The 19851-nt window shown below is 37.0% G+C and overlaps 1 protein-coding gene across 1 annotated transcript in view; it reads right to left on the bottom strand.

The window, feature by feature from the left end:
• Positions 1-19851, bottom strand: part of LOC136255134 (ribonuclease inhibitor-like) — a 25064-nt gene extending 5213 nt beyond the window's left edge. The window contains exons 1-2 of the mRNA XM_066047853.1: positions 19704-19851; positions 16937-17035 (exon numbers count right to left, since the gene is read on the bottom strand). Coding sequence (XP_065903925.1) covers positions 16937-17009 — 73 coding nt within the window. The 5' untranslated portion in view covers positions 17010-17035; positions 19704-19851. The remainder of the gene's footprint in view (positions 1-16936; positions 17036-19703) is intronic.

Here is a 19851-nt window from a genome sequence, read left to right as displayed (position 1 = left end):
TTACTAAATATCACGGTATTAATGGAAAAATTATTGGTATTAAAGTAACCGCCATTGGTATTAAAGTAACCGCCATTTACCTCAACAAAAGCACCAAATACCCATGTTAGTTCAGCAAACCTCAGGTACAAATTACCACAAACAAACTTGTTTACACAGTTTGGTTAGCTGACTACATCAGCACCTGCCTACAAACATTATCACATGTTACCTTCTAAAATATGGGATGAAACAAGCCCACAGGGAGGCCATAGTGCCCAGACAGTATGGCGGTATTAAAAAAAACAGGCAGTATTAAAAAAAAGAGGTAGTATCAAAACCAGTATGACTTAAATATCACAGATTACTAACAATACCAGTATATCGCCCAGCTCTAATGGCTACTTCACTTTTGAGTCAGTAATTGATACCTGGGGCACGCGTTCAGACAAAAAATATTAACTCTGGCACCATCCTTTCTTTTGATGCTGTATGCATGGGTTCACCAGTCATAAAAATGTTTTTTAAAAAGTAAACAACCTAGTATAAGGAAAAATCAAGAATTTTAAGCTTGATTAGGGATCATAGAAATAAAAAGTAGGGAAACAAGGGAGGTCACCTATGCCTGCAGATATACTAGTGGACCTAATTTAGTCATGGGTATAGGGATATTAACAATGTCGACTGTATATCTGCAGGTGTAGGCGACCTCCCTTGTTTCCCTGCTTTTTATTTCTGTGATTCCTAATCAACCTAATTTTCCCTTATACTTGTCATTACTATCTAATCAAAAACAGCCAAGCTGTAAAAAAAGGAGTGCGGCCCTTGAAAAGGCTATGATGAAAAAAGATGTGAAATCCAAGGTGGCGGCCAAGAAATGGCTGTGATGGTAAGTTAATGGTAAAAATTTTAATAACGACAATTCAGGTGAATTTTGTGCCAAGACCAAGCGGCACCAAATTCACCTGAATTGTTGTTATTAAAAGTTTTACCATTAACCTACCATCACAGCCATTTCTTGGCCGCCACCTTGGATTTCACATCTTTTTTCATCATAGCCTTTTCAAGGGCCGCACTCCTTTTTTTACAGCTTGGCTGTTTTTTATTAGATTTCACTTCTTTTTGTATTTGTATACCCCAAAGCTGGCCTATGGCCAGCTTTGGGGCTTTTTAACCTATATATTTTTCTTTACCACAGGAAAAAGAAAAAGATGAAGCAGATTTTATAAATACTTTAACTCATTCTGATTTTATCAGTAAATGTACAAATTATATATATAATGCATATATCAAGAGTTCATTATATTATGAACTCTTGCATATATTTATTACATGTCAATTAATCCCCACAGGATAATTTACAGCTGATCTCTCTACTGGGTGACTTGAAATGTAGCTGAACTCTCTACAGGGTGATCTGCTTGTACGTAGATGAACTCTTTACAGGATTCTCTCTACAGGGTGACTTGACTCTAGCTGAACTCTCTGCAGGGTTATCTGTTTGTAGTTGAATTCTCTACAGGGTGATTTGTTTGCAGCTGAACTCTCTACAAGGTAACTTCTTCTAGCTGGTCTCTCTACAGGGAGATTTGTTTGTAGCTGAATTCTCTACAGGGTGATTTGTTTGCAGTTGAACTCTCTACATGATGGTTGCTTTGTAGCTGAACTCTCTAAAAGGTGACTTCTTATAGCTGAACTCTCTACAGGGTGATCTTTTCATAGCTGAACTCTCTACAGGATGATTTGTTTGCAGCTGAACTCTCTACATGATGATTTCTTTGTAGCTGAACTCTCTACAAGGTAACTTCTTCTAGCTGATCTCTCTACAGGATGACTTGTTTGTAGCTGAACTCTCTACAAGGTGATACTTCTAGGTGATCTCTCTACAGGATGACTTGTTTCTAACTGAACTCTCAACAGGGTGATCTATTCATAGCTGAACTTTCTACTGAGTGATTTGTTTGCAGCTGAACTCTCTACATGGTGGTTTCTTTGTAGCTGAACTCTCTACAAGGTAACTTCTTCTAGCTGAACTCTCTACATGGTGACTTGTTTCTAGCTGATCTCTCTACAGGGTGATCTGTTGATAGCTGAACTTTCTACAGGGTGATTTGTTTGCAGCTGAACTCTCTGCATGGTAGTTTCTTTGTAGCTGAATTCTCTACAATGTGACTTCTTCTAGCTGAACTCTCTACAGGGTGACTTGTTTCTAGCTGAACTCTCTACAGGTGATTTGTTTGCAGCTGAACTCTCTACATGGTGGTTTCTTTGTAGCTGAATTCTCTACAACGTAACTTCTTCTAGCTGATATTTTTACAGGACATATTTGTTTGTAGCTGAGTTCTCTACAGGGTGATTTGTTTGCAGCTGAACTCTCTACATGGGAGTTTCATTGTAGCTGAACTCTCTACAATGTGACTTCTTCTAGCTGAACTCTCTACAGAGTGATTGATTTTTTTTTGCAGCTGAACTCTCTATATGGTGGTTGCTTTGTAGCTGAACTCTCTAAAAGGTGACTTCTTCTAGCTGAACTCTCTACAAGGTGATCTTTTCATAGCTGAACTCTCTACAGGGTGACTTGTTTCTAGCTGAACTATCTACAGGTGATTTGTTTGCAACTGAACTGTCTACATGGTGGTTTCTTTGTAGCTGAACTCTCTACAAGGTAACTTCTTCTAGCTGATATTTTTACAGGACATATTTGTTTGTAGCTGAGTTCTCTACAGGGTGATTTGTTTGCAGCTGAACTCTCTACATGGGAGTTTCATTGTATAGCTGAACTCTCTACAATGTGACTTCTTCTAGCTGAACTCTCTACAGAGTGATTGATTTTTTTTTGCAGCTGAACTCTCTATATGGTGGTTGCTTTGTAGCTGAACTCTCTAAAAGGTGACTTCTTCTAGCTGAACTCTCTACAAGGTGATCTTTTCATAGCTGAACTCTCTACAGGGTGACTTGTTTCTAGCTGAACTCTCTACAGGTGATTTGTTTGCAACTGAACTGTCTACATGGTGGTTTCTTTGTAGCTGAACTCTCTACAAGGTAACTTCTTCTAGCTGATATTTTTACAGGACATATTTGTTTGTAGCTGAGTTCTCTACAGGGTGATTTGTTTGCAGCTGAACACTCTACATGGGAGTTTCATTGTAGCTGAACTCTCTACAATGTGACTTCTTCTAGCTGAACTCTCTACAGAGTGATTGATTTTTTTTGCAGCTGAACTCTCTATATGGTGGTTGCTTTGTAGCTGAACTCTCTAAAAGGTGTCTTCTTCTACTGTAGCTGAACTCTCTACAAGGTGATCTTTTCATAGCTGAACTCTCTACAGGATGATTTGTTTGAAGCTGAACTCTCTACATGATGATTTCTTTGTAGCTGAACTCTCTACAGGGTGATTTGTTTGTAGCTGAACTCCCTACAAGGTAACTTCTTCTAGCTAATCTTTCTACAGGTGATTTGTTTGTAGCTGAGTTCTCTACAGGGCGTTTGTTTGCAGCTGAACTCTCTACATGGTAGTTTCTTTGTAGCTGAACTCTCTACAATGTGACTTCTTCTAGCTGAACTCTCTACAGAGTGATTGATTTTTTTGCAGCTGAACTCTCTACATGGTGGTTTCTTTGTAACTGAACTCTCTACACGGTGATCTGTTCGTAGCTGAACTCTCTACAAGGTAACTTCTTCTAGCTGATCTTTCTACAGGGCATATTTGTTTGTAGCTGAGTTCTCTACAGGGTGATTTGTTTCCAGCTGAACTCTCTACATGGTAGTTTCTTTGTAGCTGAACTCTCTACAATGTGACTTCTTCTAGCTGAACTCTCTACAGGGTGACTTGTTTCTAGCTGATCTCCCTACAGGGTGACTTGTTTCTAGCTGAACTCTCTACAGGTGATTTGTTTGCAGCTGAACTCTCTACATGGTGGTTTCTTTGTAGCTGAACTCTCTACAAGGTAACTTCTTCTAGCTGATCTTTCTACAGGGTGATTTGTTTGTAGCTGAATTCTCTACAAGGTGATTTTTTTGCAGCTGAACTCTCTACATGGTGGTTTCTTTGTAACTGAACTCTCTACAGGGTGATTTGTTTGTAGCTGAACTCTCTACAGGGTGATCTGTTCGTAGCTGAACTCCCTACAAGGTAACTTCTTCTAGCTGATCTTTCTACAGGGTATATTTGTTTGTAGCTGAGTTCTCTACAGGGTGATTTGTTTGCAGCTGAACTCTCTACATGGTAGTTTCTTTGTAGCTGAACTCTCTACAATGTGACTTCTTCTAGCTGATCTCTCTACAAGATGACTTGTTTCTAACTGAACTCTCTACAGTGTGGTCTGTTCATAGTGGAACTTTCTACTGGGTGATTTGTTTGCAGCTGAACTCTTTGCATGATTGTTTCTTTGTAACTGAACTCTCTACAAGGTAACTTCTTCTAGCTGATCTCTCTACAGGGCAATTTGTTTGAGCTGAACTCTCTACATGATGGTTTCTTTGTAGCTGAACTCTCTATTAGGTACCTTCTTCTGGCTGATCTGACTACAGGGTGACTTGTTTGTAGCTGAATTCCCTACAGAATAACTTGCAATGTAATATAATTGAGTAAATTATAAATGCAGCTGAATACTTTATTAGGGTGACTGTTCTATTAGAGTATCTCGATCTCGCATTTGTTACACGTAGTTGTCTTTCGAATCATAACTCAGTGGTTTGTAATCCGACTCTTCTGTACTACTGCAAGGACTTTCTATGATGATTATTCCAGCTACATACTGATTTTCAGCTCGTTGCTCTAAGCGGTTTGCCTGGTAGACACGAAAACTAATAGTTTTTTATTCATAAAAATCGATCGCGTAATTTTGACACAGGTCGGGTTTTGTATCCTATCTCCATGGTCTTTATCCCGATTCCTTTCAAACTACAAAAAGGCACTCCTACGATGGTTGCTCCATCTACATATCAATTTTCAACTGATTCCTCAAAAGAGTTTACCCTGTAGGTGTGACAGACCTTCGACCTTATTTTACGCAAATAATCGGTCATAACTCCGTGAATGTTCATCGGATTCCTACCAAAGTTGGTACAGAGATCGGCCTTAATGAGCCCTTTAAGTGTGCCAATTTTCAGCCCGATCTGAGCACGAATTCGTGTTTTATGGCGGATTTTGCGAAGTGTGCGAAATGAAGAAGTAGAAGAAGAAAAAAACGAAGAAATTAAAACGAACTTTTGTTCGCTCGTATCTCGGAAATGGCTGGAGCGATTTTCTTCAAATTGGGTGTGTAGACTCCCCAAGCTGGCCGACACGTCTGTAGCAAATTTGGTTCCAATTGGATAAGGGATCACAGAGCTACATAGGTGTGAAAATTGCATTTTCTTTCTTCCTGTTAATATACTCATGGGTGGCACGCCGGCTTCTTGGGCCGCACGACACACTACCGTGTGTCTTGATATTCTCATTCCTTCCTGCATCTGTCTTTCACAATTGCTGCATTTTTAAATTGGTAAGAGGCTATAGCTACAGGGTGTATCTGTAAGTAATGTCAAGCTGCCTGGTATCACAAAATACCCAATATAAAACGTCAAAGTCATCATACAGTATGGTAGTACTGTACACTGTACGTATATAAGGGATCATGGTGGTTTGGGCTTTCTTGTCCAGCGATATCACCCAAAACTGCCTTACCTTTCCATTATAACAGCTTAGCAGTGTTAGTTACAAGCCCATAAACATCTTCAGAGTGACCCTTAAACCATTCCAACAAATTTATATGAAATTTTAACAGAATTTTATTCTGATTGGCTGACTGACTAAATAACTAGCAAACCAGTCAAGCATACAGTAACTCAACAATGGATAAGACTACATGCTTGACTTTGCCACTATTCGACATTACTTTGTCCCAAGACATGCATATTCGCCAACCACAGTATGTATAATACACGCATCATGGACTTCCCTTTGTCCTCCCAGTTCTTGAATGCAGAATTATGCTGTATGGTTGTGTTGTGATTTGCAGAAACATGATCATGTATCTCCATTCTATCAGAAATTGCAATGGCTGCCACTATCTTGCTTCATTCACTTCAAATCACTATGTTCAATGTACCATCAATAGTTTAATGTATACCACTTGAGCCACCCATTGTTTTTAGTAGAACATCCTCTTATTGTACAAATATTTTGCAAATATCCCTAAATTCTGCTTAAATTTTACTCAGCATTTTTTTTCCTGCTATAATTAAAGCTATTAAATGGTGGAATGCACTGCCACCACTGGCCACAAACTACATTAATTCTCCTTTTAATGAATATGTAGATGTTCTTAGACAGCATTGTGACTCACTTTATTGATTGTATGCGTGTGTAGTCTTTTTGTTACTTTTGTAATTTTGTGGTCTTTTTGTTTTTGCTTTGTAATCGTGTTGATATATCTTTGGTTGTTTTTGTATTGTTTTTGTGTTTACTTATGTGTACAAATACACAAAAAAATTGGAATTTTCAACTAGAGTAGGGACCATAGTACATCGATAAAAAGTACTGAAACAAGTTGGAGCAGTCCATGATATTAAATCACAGTAAAACAATAAGAAGTGTTATATCCCTACTGTGCTCAAGTGTACTTGTTTGGTAATTTTTTTGTAAACCTTCATGTATACTCATATAAGAAAAGTCACCAACCCTCGTTTCACCCATAAATTATGGCGATGTCTTAGGCGACGAAGCGATAGATACGATGCGTGACAAACCACTGCAATCGTGAAATCTTAACAAAAACCTCTCACCTTCTTCTTTTGTAATTTAATAATCCAACTGGTAAAACCTGTATTCCCAACTTATTCCTCATATCTTTGATTGCAGAAAACACAAGCTGGAACAGCTTGTAAAACAGGTTTTAATAAAAAATCGTTTTTAGGCAATAATTATTATGGCTGGTGAACCCACGCATACCACATCTGAAATGGCGTTGTGTGTAGGGACGTACCGAGGGGGGTTTCCAGTATTTTACACACTACTTGAAACATTAAGAAATTGAAACTTCAGGTTTCCAGAATCTGGAATCTATCATGGAACAGGACACATTGTAAACTTTTATCTTAGTTAAATAATAGTTTCTCACATGATAGCAACACTTATAGCTTATGATTTTGGTGAAAAGATCTAATAAAGCAGTTAGGCAATATAAACTACTCTAATATAACAATCACTTAGCTGTAGAGGAAACTCCTTTTCAAAATTCCTGCATACATCCCTGGCGTGCCCCAGCTATATCAATTATCGTCTGAAAAGTGAACTATCTATTACGCTTCGTTGTCAGCTATGATCAACCAGTTACACAGCATTTCGAATCAGGAACTGTTCGAAAGCACCTCTGCAATCTCTGCATACTGAAAGAAAAGGTGCCACGTGCCCCAATTATATCAATTATCATCTGAAAAGTGAAGTATCCATTATGCTTCATTGTTGGATATGTTCAACCCGTTACACAGCACTACGAATCAAGAACTGTTCGAAAAGCACCTCTGCAATCAAAATAGCCACTATGAAAAATACAGACAATTTCCATTACGAAGGGAAGCCATCACATGCTACCACCAAATTGACACTTTTCGCTGTCAGCAAAGATGAATGGGACACAAAGGAGGACACTAGTAAGTGCATGAAGAATGCATCGTATGTACTGCAGTATGCCAAAAGGCACCTTGGGCCAAAGCGACATCGAACAGTGAAAAATCAAGCACGTATACGTAGTGTTAGCTGTTATCGAATTACGCTTGTCTGAAGGCATCAGTCAGTCAGTCAGTCAGTCACTAGAAAAGTCTGTTAAATAAATTATTTTTTAAATTCCGTAGCAAATTGTTGAAAGCATTTTGGGTCGATCTGAAAGCTTGTTTGGGCTTAGTTTTACCTGACCAATACTGCCTCATCGTCATCGGAAAATTGAGGCTGGTTTTTGGGTGATGTTATGTCGTGGGCCACGCCTACTCCTTTGTGGTCCCTACTATACAGTACTATCATACTGTATGATGTGATGTGTTCCTCTGGGCAAAGAAAAATGGCTGTAGCTGATTACCTGGAGGTTAAATATATAAATAATCAAATCTTTTTGCTAAAAACACAAGGTGTCAATTCATGATGGTACAATATGGCTTACCTGTGACTGTGTTGACTAGCTATCATGCTTATTGCCTATATTTTCCCTCGTGGCTGGATTGATTATAGAGATGCTTCTCATACTGTTCTTCATTTGTAATGCTGTGTAACAAGCAGAACATACAGCTGTAGCTGAAAACAAAGTGTAATGGACTCTTCACTTATCAGTAACTGACTGTAGGGGCATGCATTTAAACACAAAATTAATTTTACAGCACGGCTAGTGGCGTTCTTTTTCTTACGATGCGGTATGTGCAGGTTCATTAGTCATAATCATGTGTAAACAAACAAGTAGTAGGAATTTTATGTTGGATTAGGGATCAAAGAAAAAAAGTAGTGAAACTAGGGAATAGCTAAAAAACTAGTGAAACAAGAAGGTTGTCTATACCTGCAGATATTTGAACATTTATCCAATTCCTACATTTTCCTTCTACGTGTACTGTACATATATTCAGAGTAGTATAACAGTTTTATCAAATGCACCAACTTTCTTGAAATTAGTTTGGGAAGATCAAGTGTATTATTATATGTATGACTGACAATATGTGTGTCAGAACCTATTGTCGCTCATAGACAGCAATGAAAGTGTGTGAGAGAATGAGCATTCAGTGTGCCTTGCGTTAATTTTCCAAGCAGGTAATATTTCATTCCAATTAGAAAGACAGGTTTATGAATGATTTAAGGCTGGTTTCCATCGCAAATGCTGCCTGAGCCATAAGCACGAGCCATTGTCTGTGGTCGCATAGTATAGTGTCTGTGGGATGCAACGATAGTTGCTATGGATAATTAGTTCATTAAAGTATTTTACTTGTCTTTCAATTGAACCTGAAAGCAAAGGTGTGCCTTCATTTGTACAGGTACAGTGCATTACCAGCACTTTAGTGCATAACACAACATGAAGTGTGGCTTACATGAATACATGTAAGCATCAACCTTGGTTGTTGTATGCTGAACATTGCTGGTATTAATGGTCCATTTAAATGCAAATTTCACTTGCCATTTATTGAGGCTGTTTGTATCATCAAGAGTAAATAATAAAAGAGAGAGTGTCTAACTCCAATATGGGCCATCAAAAATGACAGCCACAAGTCCACAGGCTTCCACTTTGGCTCACATACACTATAACTTTCAAGGATCTACTCAAAGTTACCACCTCTTGAAATGTTAACTCACTCAATCAGGACTTATATCATAAGCATGAATTTATATAAAGACTTGTGGCTATCATTTTTGAGGGTCCATACTGGAGTTAGACACTCTCTCTTTTATTACTAACTCTTGGTATCATGCAATGCATAAAAAACACCTTTTCAGTAATTCAATTATGTTAATTATATTGAGATATTAAGCCACAAAGTCTAGTTACAGTACGTCACATTGTGATGTAAGACAAAGAACCAGAAGTACTGTTATTGCACACTTTACAATGGGAAAGGTAGATAGCTAAGCAGTGAAAGTTTAATGTGTAGTTGGCAATACCAAGCTCTTCTTTTCAAATTCGTAGTGTTTCCAAATTAATGCTGAAAAACAATAGCAGAATTATTCTGTTGTTGCCGCAGCTCAGCCTGTAGTGCTTCACACTATCAAACTCACGCTTCATTATGCTTCACTAAAGTAAGATTAGTGTAGGTTAGATACCTAGCACGAGGATCTTCGTGGATTTTAAAAACCGAGAAAAGCAAGGTATTTAAAATCCACAAAGATCCGAGGGCGTGGTCTCTAACCAACTTAGAAAATGTATCAGCGTTTTATATGGTAGGTGGAGTCATTGTGGGATTGGGTTATATGTCGTACTGAAATCGTCACACAATGTTAAAATAATCATGGAAGACTGAACATGCTTTTGTCGAAATCGAAGTTCGCACTGCTTCCTTTTCACAAGTTCAGTTAGACTTGAGTCTGGCACAGCGCTGGGAAACAGCATTGATTGATAATAATGTCAAGCTGGGTTAAGTAGCCAGTGCCTATAAAGAACACGTGTGTCGAAGAAGTAGCTTGTGTTGTTATACAATGGGAATGAGTTGTCACAAGTTGTGCCTTCAGTGGCACCACAGTAGCATGAAGGACAGGCATGGTTTCGAATATGGACATGCCCACATTACACGTAGCGCAAAATAACGTTTCTACAAGGAAGCTTACTCATTTAGGTCTTAGTAAAGTCCGACGAAAACGGCCTGAAAACACTCTAGAAACAAATGGACACCAAACAGAATTTTCTGTGATATTTCTACATTTCTTCGTTCATTGTAACAAACGTACGTACAACGTTAGATTGTACCTCCCATAATTGAATTCCTTTAGGCATGCCTATAAAATGAATAGAGTGGTTAACTACATGTTGGCCTGGGTGACTGGTCACCCACTGCAGGCTATCAGCCTGAATGTGCACATTGCAAATCAATGATAGAAAGTGAGATTTGTGATGCTTGAGGCTGCTAGTAGGTTTCTAACCATTTTAAGAACCTGCTATAGGTCTCTTAGTGGATGTTAAAGACCTCATTATCCTACAAAGCATACTACTATGCATACCATTTTCTAAGTTTGGTTTGTTTACAAAGCTGGGTTAGCAGTACCATGAAACAAACAATGGTATTTATGTTACACTTTCCTGAGTCGCTTTTCAGTCTGGTAGGGATACAATACTGTATCTTGTGCATACCTTGCTGGCAGTACTATTGCAATTGTTTTTCCTCGCATTTCTCTATAGACCCTTAAACATATTCAAAAATATTCCAGAAATAAACTTAGACACACCTTATTGCTGATTACAGTCCCTTTAATAGACGTTCTCAAGCATTCTTCACTACAAGAAGAGCATAAAATCACTAACTATCTCCCATAGGTTTGTAACTGGCTGTAGCACAAGTTCTTATTGTGTTTCAATTTGTTATAGTAGATACTAAATGGAATCTAGCTGTACATGGACACTTCTATTGCTTTATAGCACCTCATGTGTACTTTGTATGATGTGTTATGACATAATATAATTGACTAACTACGTACAATACACTAAAATATGTATTATATCAACTAAACAAAACTATATCACATCCACCAACACTGTCCCACTAGTAACAAGGATTGATAACAGCCAAAGTGTATTTTACCATTTTAGTGAACCTTTAACCTATGGTAGTTGTTTCCATTTAAAAACAGCTCTATACTGTATCTGTGATGCCAGAAGGTTGAACCTCTTCCAAATATTGCAGTGGTTCTTGCATGGCTTCTGGAATACCAGTGAGTTACTGTATGTCTATTATTATATATCCCTGTCAAGACCCCAGTAATAATTACAGACAATAACACATGCACAGGCAGTTTGTAAACCAACCTGTATACAAACACCTTCCTAATGGACTCTAGGGTTGTTTTACTATTATGTTTATCCTCTCAGCATAGTTGCTGTCTATCAAAAGTACATATTTAACTTCTAGTACTCATTCAGTTAAAAAAGCACAGAATGGTGCACACTTCACTCACAGGCTCTACTGTATATGTATGTCCTTTTTACAATTCCTGTAATACACCATCAAGGGTCAATAAATTATATTGTGCCGTACATGTACACATTTTCTAGTGGATGATGCTGTTTCGTTTCCTGTTACAAGTTGTACACCTGTAAGTGACCAATTACTCAAGCCAATATGAGTGCAACTCATGAATTCAAAATCCTAGGGATGTCACTGAAAAATATGAGGGCTCAATCTCCTTTCAACAGGGATATGGCTTTCAGTTTATGTGATGTACAAGGCCTGCTCTATAGTTTTTGGTCTTACAGAAATATGCTCAATTAGGGGTGTGATGTGACTAATGGGATTCTAAATGGTTATGCATTATCATACAGTACGGATATGTAGTACTGTATATTAGGGATCATGGAGATTTGGGTTTTCCTAGCCAAAAATTCACCCAAAAACCAGCTTCACAACTCCATCCTGGTACCTTGGCAGTATTGGTTAGATATAACCAAGCCCAAAAGTGCCTTCAGTACAATCCTAAAGGCTTCCAATAAATTGTTACAAAATTTAAAAAAAAAATAATTCAATGGAATTTTCTACTGACTAACAGTGTAACTCAGTAACGGCTAAGGCTATTACAGATGCACCGATAATCGGATCGGTGATCGGATCGGCTGCCGATATGACAATTTCCACCATATCGGTAATCGGCACAATGCTCTGAGAACTGATATCACTGCCGATAGTTTGCATGGCAAATATGAGTGCCAAAATTTGCAGCAATGAAAAGCCTCTTTTTTGCTCACTACAAACAAATATAAAGCCTCTCTATACTATTCCATAAAAGCGCTAAGTTACAAGAAGCCATACGACTGCTAGTGTAAGTACTACTATTTGTGTTAAAATATTCTTATCCAGATCTTCTGAAAACGGTAGCTGTTACACTTTAACAATGAAAAAACCACACCACAGGAAGCTAAACTGATAGTCTGTGTATAGTGGCCATCTTGATAACTAATTAAAACACGGAGTAATCTGGACAAGGAAGCATGTATTGAAATATTTGTGGTGCCTAATTGTCTGGGTTATGTAATAGAGGCCACACCAACCAAAGGTGACCAGATATGTATAGTTGTGCCTTATAGTTGCACCACTTCTGTTTTCTCTAAAAATCATTAGAATATGCATCATGCAGTAGCTACACACCTGTAATTCTATTTTATACTTTACAGATTGTATATATGATAATCGGATCAGTATAATCGGTATCGGCTCTTTTAGGTACAGATTAATCGGATATCGGTACAACTGAAAAATTCTTATCGGTACACCTCTAAAGGCTGGGCTTGATTATTTCACTGTTCAACGTTGTTTCATCCCAAGATGTGCCTTTTGGCATACCACATTACGTACAATGCACGCATCACGGACTTACCTTTGTCCTCCTTTCTGTCCCATTTCTTTTTGCTGACAGCCCAAGGTGTCGATTTACGGTAGAACAATGCATGGCTTCCCTACAGTACATTTGTAAATGGGAATTGTCCGTATTTTCCGTGGTGACTGGATTGATTTCAGAGACGATTCTAACACTGTTCTTCGTTTGTAATGCTGTGTAATGGGCTAGCTGGAAAGTGAAGTGTAATGGCTGCTGTACTTTCAAGGCAGTAATTGATAGTTGGGGCATGCGAAACATCATATTTTCGTGGTGATTGGATTGTTGCAGAGGCACTTCTACTGCTTTTCGTCCTTAGCGCTGTGTAAGGATAGCTGAAACAAAGTGTAATGGCCACTGCACTTTTGAAGCAGTATTTGATAGCTGGGGTGCGTGTTTAGAAGAAAATATTAATTCTGACGCCATCCTTATGCGGTATGCGTGGGTTCACCAGTCATAATAGTGTTACAAAAAAAGTAAACAAACAAGTTTAAGGAAAAATTAGGAATTATTAGTTCGATTAGGGATCATAGAAAAAAAAGTAGGGAAACAAGGAAGGTCACGTACACCTGCAAATATACTAGTGAACATCTAATCCCTAATTCAGTCGGCAACCTCCCTTGTTTCCCTACTTTTTTTTTATGATCCCTAATTGAACTTAAATTCCTAATTTTTCCTTAAACTTGTTGTTATCAGAAGTGTGTATACAGGCTAAAGGAACAGAAATGTACTGTATCTTAGACTAAAGGAATACAAATGTACCATGTACCTTGGTGAAACAAAACCAAAAAAGCATAAGCATAGTATAATGAGTTTATTCAGTGGCAACATATTCTCCCAAATCACTTAGCACTGGAAAATTAACATTCATATAATAATAAATCTATAGTGAGAATAAATGTTCATTTTCCCATTCTCTTCAAACTAAAACAAGTAAAATTAGCCTCATTGCCCTTGTACCTATTGTAACCAGTGACATCAATTATTCATGTAGTACACTGGATGTGTGATGACATAACATTCCTATTTAGAGTCTTATACAGTATCTAAGCACGTGCCCCTGTTGTTTGCCAAAAAGATACAAACGGCCCTCAGGTGCACATACTAGCTAACCTACTTGAGCCCATGACACAATTATTACATATACATGATTTTCTTAATTTTCGTTACATACAATGCTGATAAATGATTACATCAAAGAGGATTGTGTATGTACATGCAAATTTGTAAGTATTCTTTCCGCAGCATCAAAGTTTATCTGACATTGCAAAACGCCTTCAAGCTAGGAGGGTCTAGGGGGTATGACCCTATAGGATTTTAAATTAATGCTCTGAGATTGCAAATGATTACTTTTTCGACACCCAATACTCCTTTAGCAACCTAAACACTATATCATTCCTAAGCCTTGCTTTTGCACTACACATATAATATCTGTGGGCATATATGTAATCTATGATGTAATTCAGAGAGGATTACAGTTGACCATTGGACATTAACACCAATTAGACCGCTTGATAACCAGTCAACCACTTTCCACTAAAAAGATATAAATCTAACAAACACACAAAAAATTAGAATTTCAACTAGAGTAGGGACCATAACACATAGATAAAAAATACTGAAACAAGTTGGAGTAGTGCATGATATTAAATCACAGTAAAACAATTGGAAGTGTTATATCCCAAATGTGCATTTCCATTATGGTACGTATCTTGAGCACAGTAGGATATAACACTTCTTATTGTTTTATTGTGATTTAATATTATGTACTACTCCAGCTTGTTTCAGTACTTTTTATCAACGTGTTATTGTCCCTACTGTACTCTAGTTGAAATTCCAATTTTTTATGTACAGGTACTTGTTTGTTAACTTTTTTGTTAACTTTTTTGTAAAATGGAATTATTGCAACAGGTGAACCCTATCAAAAGAAAGAAATGGTGCCGTGCGCCCCAGCTACTGTATCAATTGTAGTCTGAAAAGTGAAGTATCCAGTATCCTTCATTGTCAACTATGTTCAACCCGTTACACAGCATTTACGAATCAAGGACTGTTCAAAATCACCTCTGTAATCAAAGTAGTCACTATGAAAAATACGGACAATTTCTATTACAAAGGGAAGCCATCATGTGCTACTGCCAAATTGACAGTGAAACTGTCAGCAAAGATGAATGGGACACAAAGGAGGACATTGGTAAGTCCATGAAGAATGCATTATGTGTACTGCGGTACTTCAAAAGACACCTTCTGATCTCAGGCAAAAGCAACATCAAACAGTGAAAAAATCAAGTCCGTAGCCTTAGCCATTATCGAGTTACACTTGTCTGAAGGAATCAGTTACTCAATCAGTCACTCAGTACAAAATTCCATTTTAAATTTCACTGAAAGTTTCGAGTCAATCTGAAGGCTTGTTTGGGATTAGTTTTATCTAACCAATACTGCTTCATTGTCGTCAGGGAAAAGTAAGGCTGGGTTTTGGGTGATGTTTTATTTCATGGGCCACATCCACACCTTTGTGGTCCCTACTATAAAACAGTACCATCATAAGTCTGTATGATTAAAAAATCACGTCTGTGGCCACTCAAGATACTCTAATAAAGCAGTCACTCTAATACAAAAGCTATGTTCAATACTCTAATAGAACAGTCATACGTGTAAAGCTATCATACATAGCTATGTAAATGCTATACTGAACAAAAGACAAACTAGTGTACATATATATGTATGTAAAGAAAAAAAAAATTAATTTAAAAATGAAGTAGAGATCCAATAAAACTAGTGAAACGAGACATGAATGATGGTATTACAACATAGCCCTGTGGGAAAATCCCTACTTTGGCATTAAACAATTGCCAATGCATGTAATTGTAATACTATCTCTTGTTTTACCAATGTTTACCTTGGATCCCTATATACTTCATTTTTTAACTTGATATTTAATTCACTGGTAGTCATTAGTCATTTATCCAATTACTGGAATCAAACTTTCCACCATCGTTACTAAGCCTATGGACGATATCTGCAATGACAAAATTTGATGTCATAATTGACAAAATGGCCATGTTAATGTGGGGGCGCTTCAGAAACTTTAAGATGCACTATTCGAAATGAATGTTGTCTGTAGTTTTCTACACTTGGAACTACGAGATAATAAAGGTAAGAAGTACTACAAGTGCTGTAATGATGCTAAATGCACTTCAACAAGGAAATCAGATCAAAAATTTTAAAATTCAGACACAAACAGGCTTGAATTATATACTATATAGAGATGCAACAATATATCGATATATCGCGTATCGTATCGTTTTAAGACAATATCGCTGTATCGATACAAAGTCAAACCGTATCGATATATCGCGTATAGTGATATATCAACATATCGTGGCTTATTAACATGCCTGACAATCAAATTATTGTACATTGTGGTTAAACTGAATAGTATGTAATGCTTCTCGAAGAAAATTTAGCTCATTTATTTCTCTGAAAAAACAAAAATCAACATTAAAAAACAACATAGACCATTGCTTAGACTCTACTTTGTATCGCACAATATATCGCTGTATCGTGATACACCAGAGGCAATATATCGATACGTCTACACACTGTATCGTTGCATTTCTAATACTATATGCCTTACCTTCGCCCTTTTTCGAATTTATAAACACTATCATAGGGAAACACTATCTCGCCCAATATCTTCCTATACAAACTCCCCACACTGGCACAGTCATTTTGTTTTGTGACGTCAGAAAATGTCATTTCGGACATCGTCCATTACACTATAAATACAAAAAAATACAAAAAAACATAGCATATACATACATGGTTACAATTGTTGCTACAGCCATCTTGGATATTAGATTATCTTGTTCATAAGTAAAGATTCAGTGTCCAAATATATGACTGCACAAGTGGCTTAATAACATTAAATACCTTGATCAGATCTACTGTCATCAGTGTTCCAAGGGAAATATTGACCAATGTTCCAAGAGAAACTTTGACCCATGATACAGTATATATGTTTACTGCTCTCTAACAAACACAGAAAGTACAGTAGTAAATTGTCTGTAGTTTATTAGTTACATGATAGGAATATATATGTACACACATATCCCCACTGTGCATTTCAATTATAGAATCTCCACAGCACAGTAGGGAGATATTTCTTGTTATTGTTTTACAGTAATTGGACATTACGTATATGCACTTCTCCAACCCAGTACTTTTGTGGTGCTACAGCTGTACATTGCCTCTAATTTAAAATTTCTTACACTTGTGTATTCAGTACAGTTAGCATTGATTCGCATACCACTCATGAGGATTCTGAATGAAGCACACGATGCTTAAAATATGGAAATATATATACAAGAAATATGCAACAATTTCCAAAGAGACTGCTAAAGCACTGTTGGATGGAATCTAGCTTCTATACAAAGTATCTTCTGTGCAAAGAATCTAGCTCCAAGGTTGTGAAATTCATGAAGAAATCTCTGACTTGATTGCTTTTCTTTAAAAGAATTGTTTTATTTCAATTTGTTTCTATACAGCCTAGTGCTGAAATGATTATTCAGTTATTTGATTATTCAGTCAGCATGCACTATTCCATTCACTAACACACTATTTGAATAATCGTTAGCACTTTGTATACTGTGTTCAGATGGAAAAACCAGCTATTTTAGAAAAGATAGAAATAGCTCTTAGGCTTTACCTTGCTCCCTAACAAAAAGTTGCAGTACTTATTCTATAGAAGTATACCTATAAGCTTAAAAAATAATCAAATATTCGGTTGTTTTGTTCACTATTCAAATAGTAAAAATTGCTATTCGCTTCAGCACTACTAGTGCCTCAGATTTCAAAATGAGTCGAGATTTTTACAAATTCCAAAGAGGCTATTACTAGTATACGCAGGTGAGTGTACGAGATTTCATAGGTAGCGTAAGCGACCAACTATCGATGCATATCTATTATTGACAATATTGAAGCATGCATAACGTAAATGGTAATATTACAAGATTAGTAGTATACGGATTAAACAAAGAGCAAAATACGTTGTTTTCTTTACTGGTAAGTGTTATAAAGTATTTCTTGTATATTTTCTACTACGTAGTTCTAGATCCTAGACACCCAGTTACTATGAACAGTTTGGTGGCTTTTCACCAACCGCAAAAATCCGTAATGTAATTACAGAACAATAGAACAGCACAACAAAGCCAAACCCGAGTCGTTTACTCCCCAAGGATATCCCCACATTATGTAAAAATCTTTAGGGAATCCAAGAATTCCACAGAAAGTTAGAGTGAAAGTTTCTAAACCCATCGATAATAGATCTATGGAAATGTATTGGGTGGTCAATAATAGATTCATTTCGACGATACTTGATTTATTTGTGGTTTTGGTTTTACACTTTTTTATGTAATGAGCTAATTACTTCCACTAGTGCTTCGAAATTCAGTTTCTATGGAGAGTGAAGAATAGTTTATCGAACAGTGAAAACTGGACCTTCATAGGTTGCTCACTTACAAAGTTATGATGGTTTTTTGATGAAATGCTGACAATAATCAATATTTTACGCTAATACAATGAAACCTCTCATTTGGGACCCAGAACTTTGGCCACTTTTACTGTAATACAGAGGTTTTCCTCTTTCAGAGGCACAAAATGTGTTAACCAGACCTATTGGGTCCCAAAATTATTAAGGAGCCGGGTTTTTTCTATTGTGTCATTAATTCAGGGAGTTTGTAGAGGTTCCATTTGTATATGCCTATTAAGATTTCAAAATTCAAATTTTCCTTGAATTTTCAAGGGAGTTGCAGACCCCTCGATTCCACCACACTGTAGTCTGTGCCGAAAGAAGTGTTGACTGAGTATCGCCATAAAGTCAGCATATAGTCTCAAGCCCAGACCACAAGATCTGGGTTAGAGACTAATTAAAGTATATACTGGCCATGGTCACAGTAAAAAGTGCAAGCAGTCAGCAAAACTCAAGTCTCATTATCCCTTCATGACAGCTAGCTTGCAATTGGCAGTGTTGGGGGTAACAACGCATTACATAAGTAATGCATTATGTAATAATTATTACTTTTGTGGTAATATAACGAAATATGCTGTAAAAACAGGTAATATAACTCAAGTTACTTTACTTGCAAATGTAATGTGTTACCTAAGTAATGAAGTTACTATAACGAGTCTAATATTATGTAATAGCTATTATTACTTTAAGTAACGAAGTTACTAATCTTGTTAGTAATCCACTGAGTAACGCCTTGCCACTATGAAGTAACGCAGCCTACCGAATGAAGCTTAAATATTAATTATTCACCAACTTCTTGCTTATAACCAAGATTTGCATTGTCCAACGACGCAATCATGTCATGTGATAAAGTGGTAGTTTCACACGTGACAGCTTAAGGTTGAGGACACAAAGTAATGTTATTATATAGTTACTTTATTATATGGGTATTGAGTAATATGTAACTGTAACTAAATAGTTCAGTTGTAAATAATACAATATGTAATATGTAACGAGTTACATTAAAAAGTAACTATCCCAACACTGGCAATTTGCAGTATTGGTTAGCTATAGCTAGACCTCTATATAATCAACAAGATAATCAAGAACTTTGCCTCGAACGTTGTCCCTTGGTTAAAAGACGGAGGGACCATTTGCAGCAGTATAAAAGCTAGGCAAAATAAAACTTACTAAGTCTCAAATGTGTCTTCCCTCAATCCACACTACGTGTAAGCGTCCTCTGACTGTCTGACTTTATAATCAGTATATCTCGCTCGTTATATCATAGATAATAGAGTAAAAATATGGTTATATCTCCACCGGACCGCGGAGCTTTTAT

The sequence above is a fragment of the Dysidea avara genome, chromosome 5 (genome assembly GCF_963678975.1).
Source record: "Dysidea avara chromosome 5, odDysAvar1.4, whole genome shotgun sequence".
Lineage (NCBI taxonomy): Eukaryota > Metazoa > Porifera > Demospongiae > Dictyoceratida > Dysideidae > Dysidea > Dysidea avara.
Note: the sequence above shows the minus strand (reverse complement) of the source record. Positions and strands in the feature narration are given on the sequence as shown.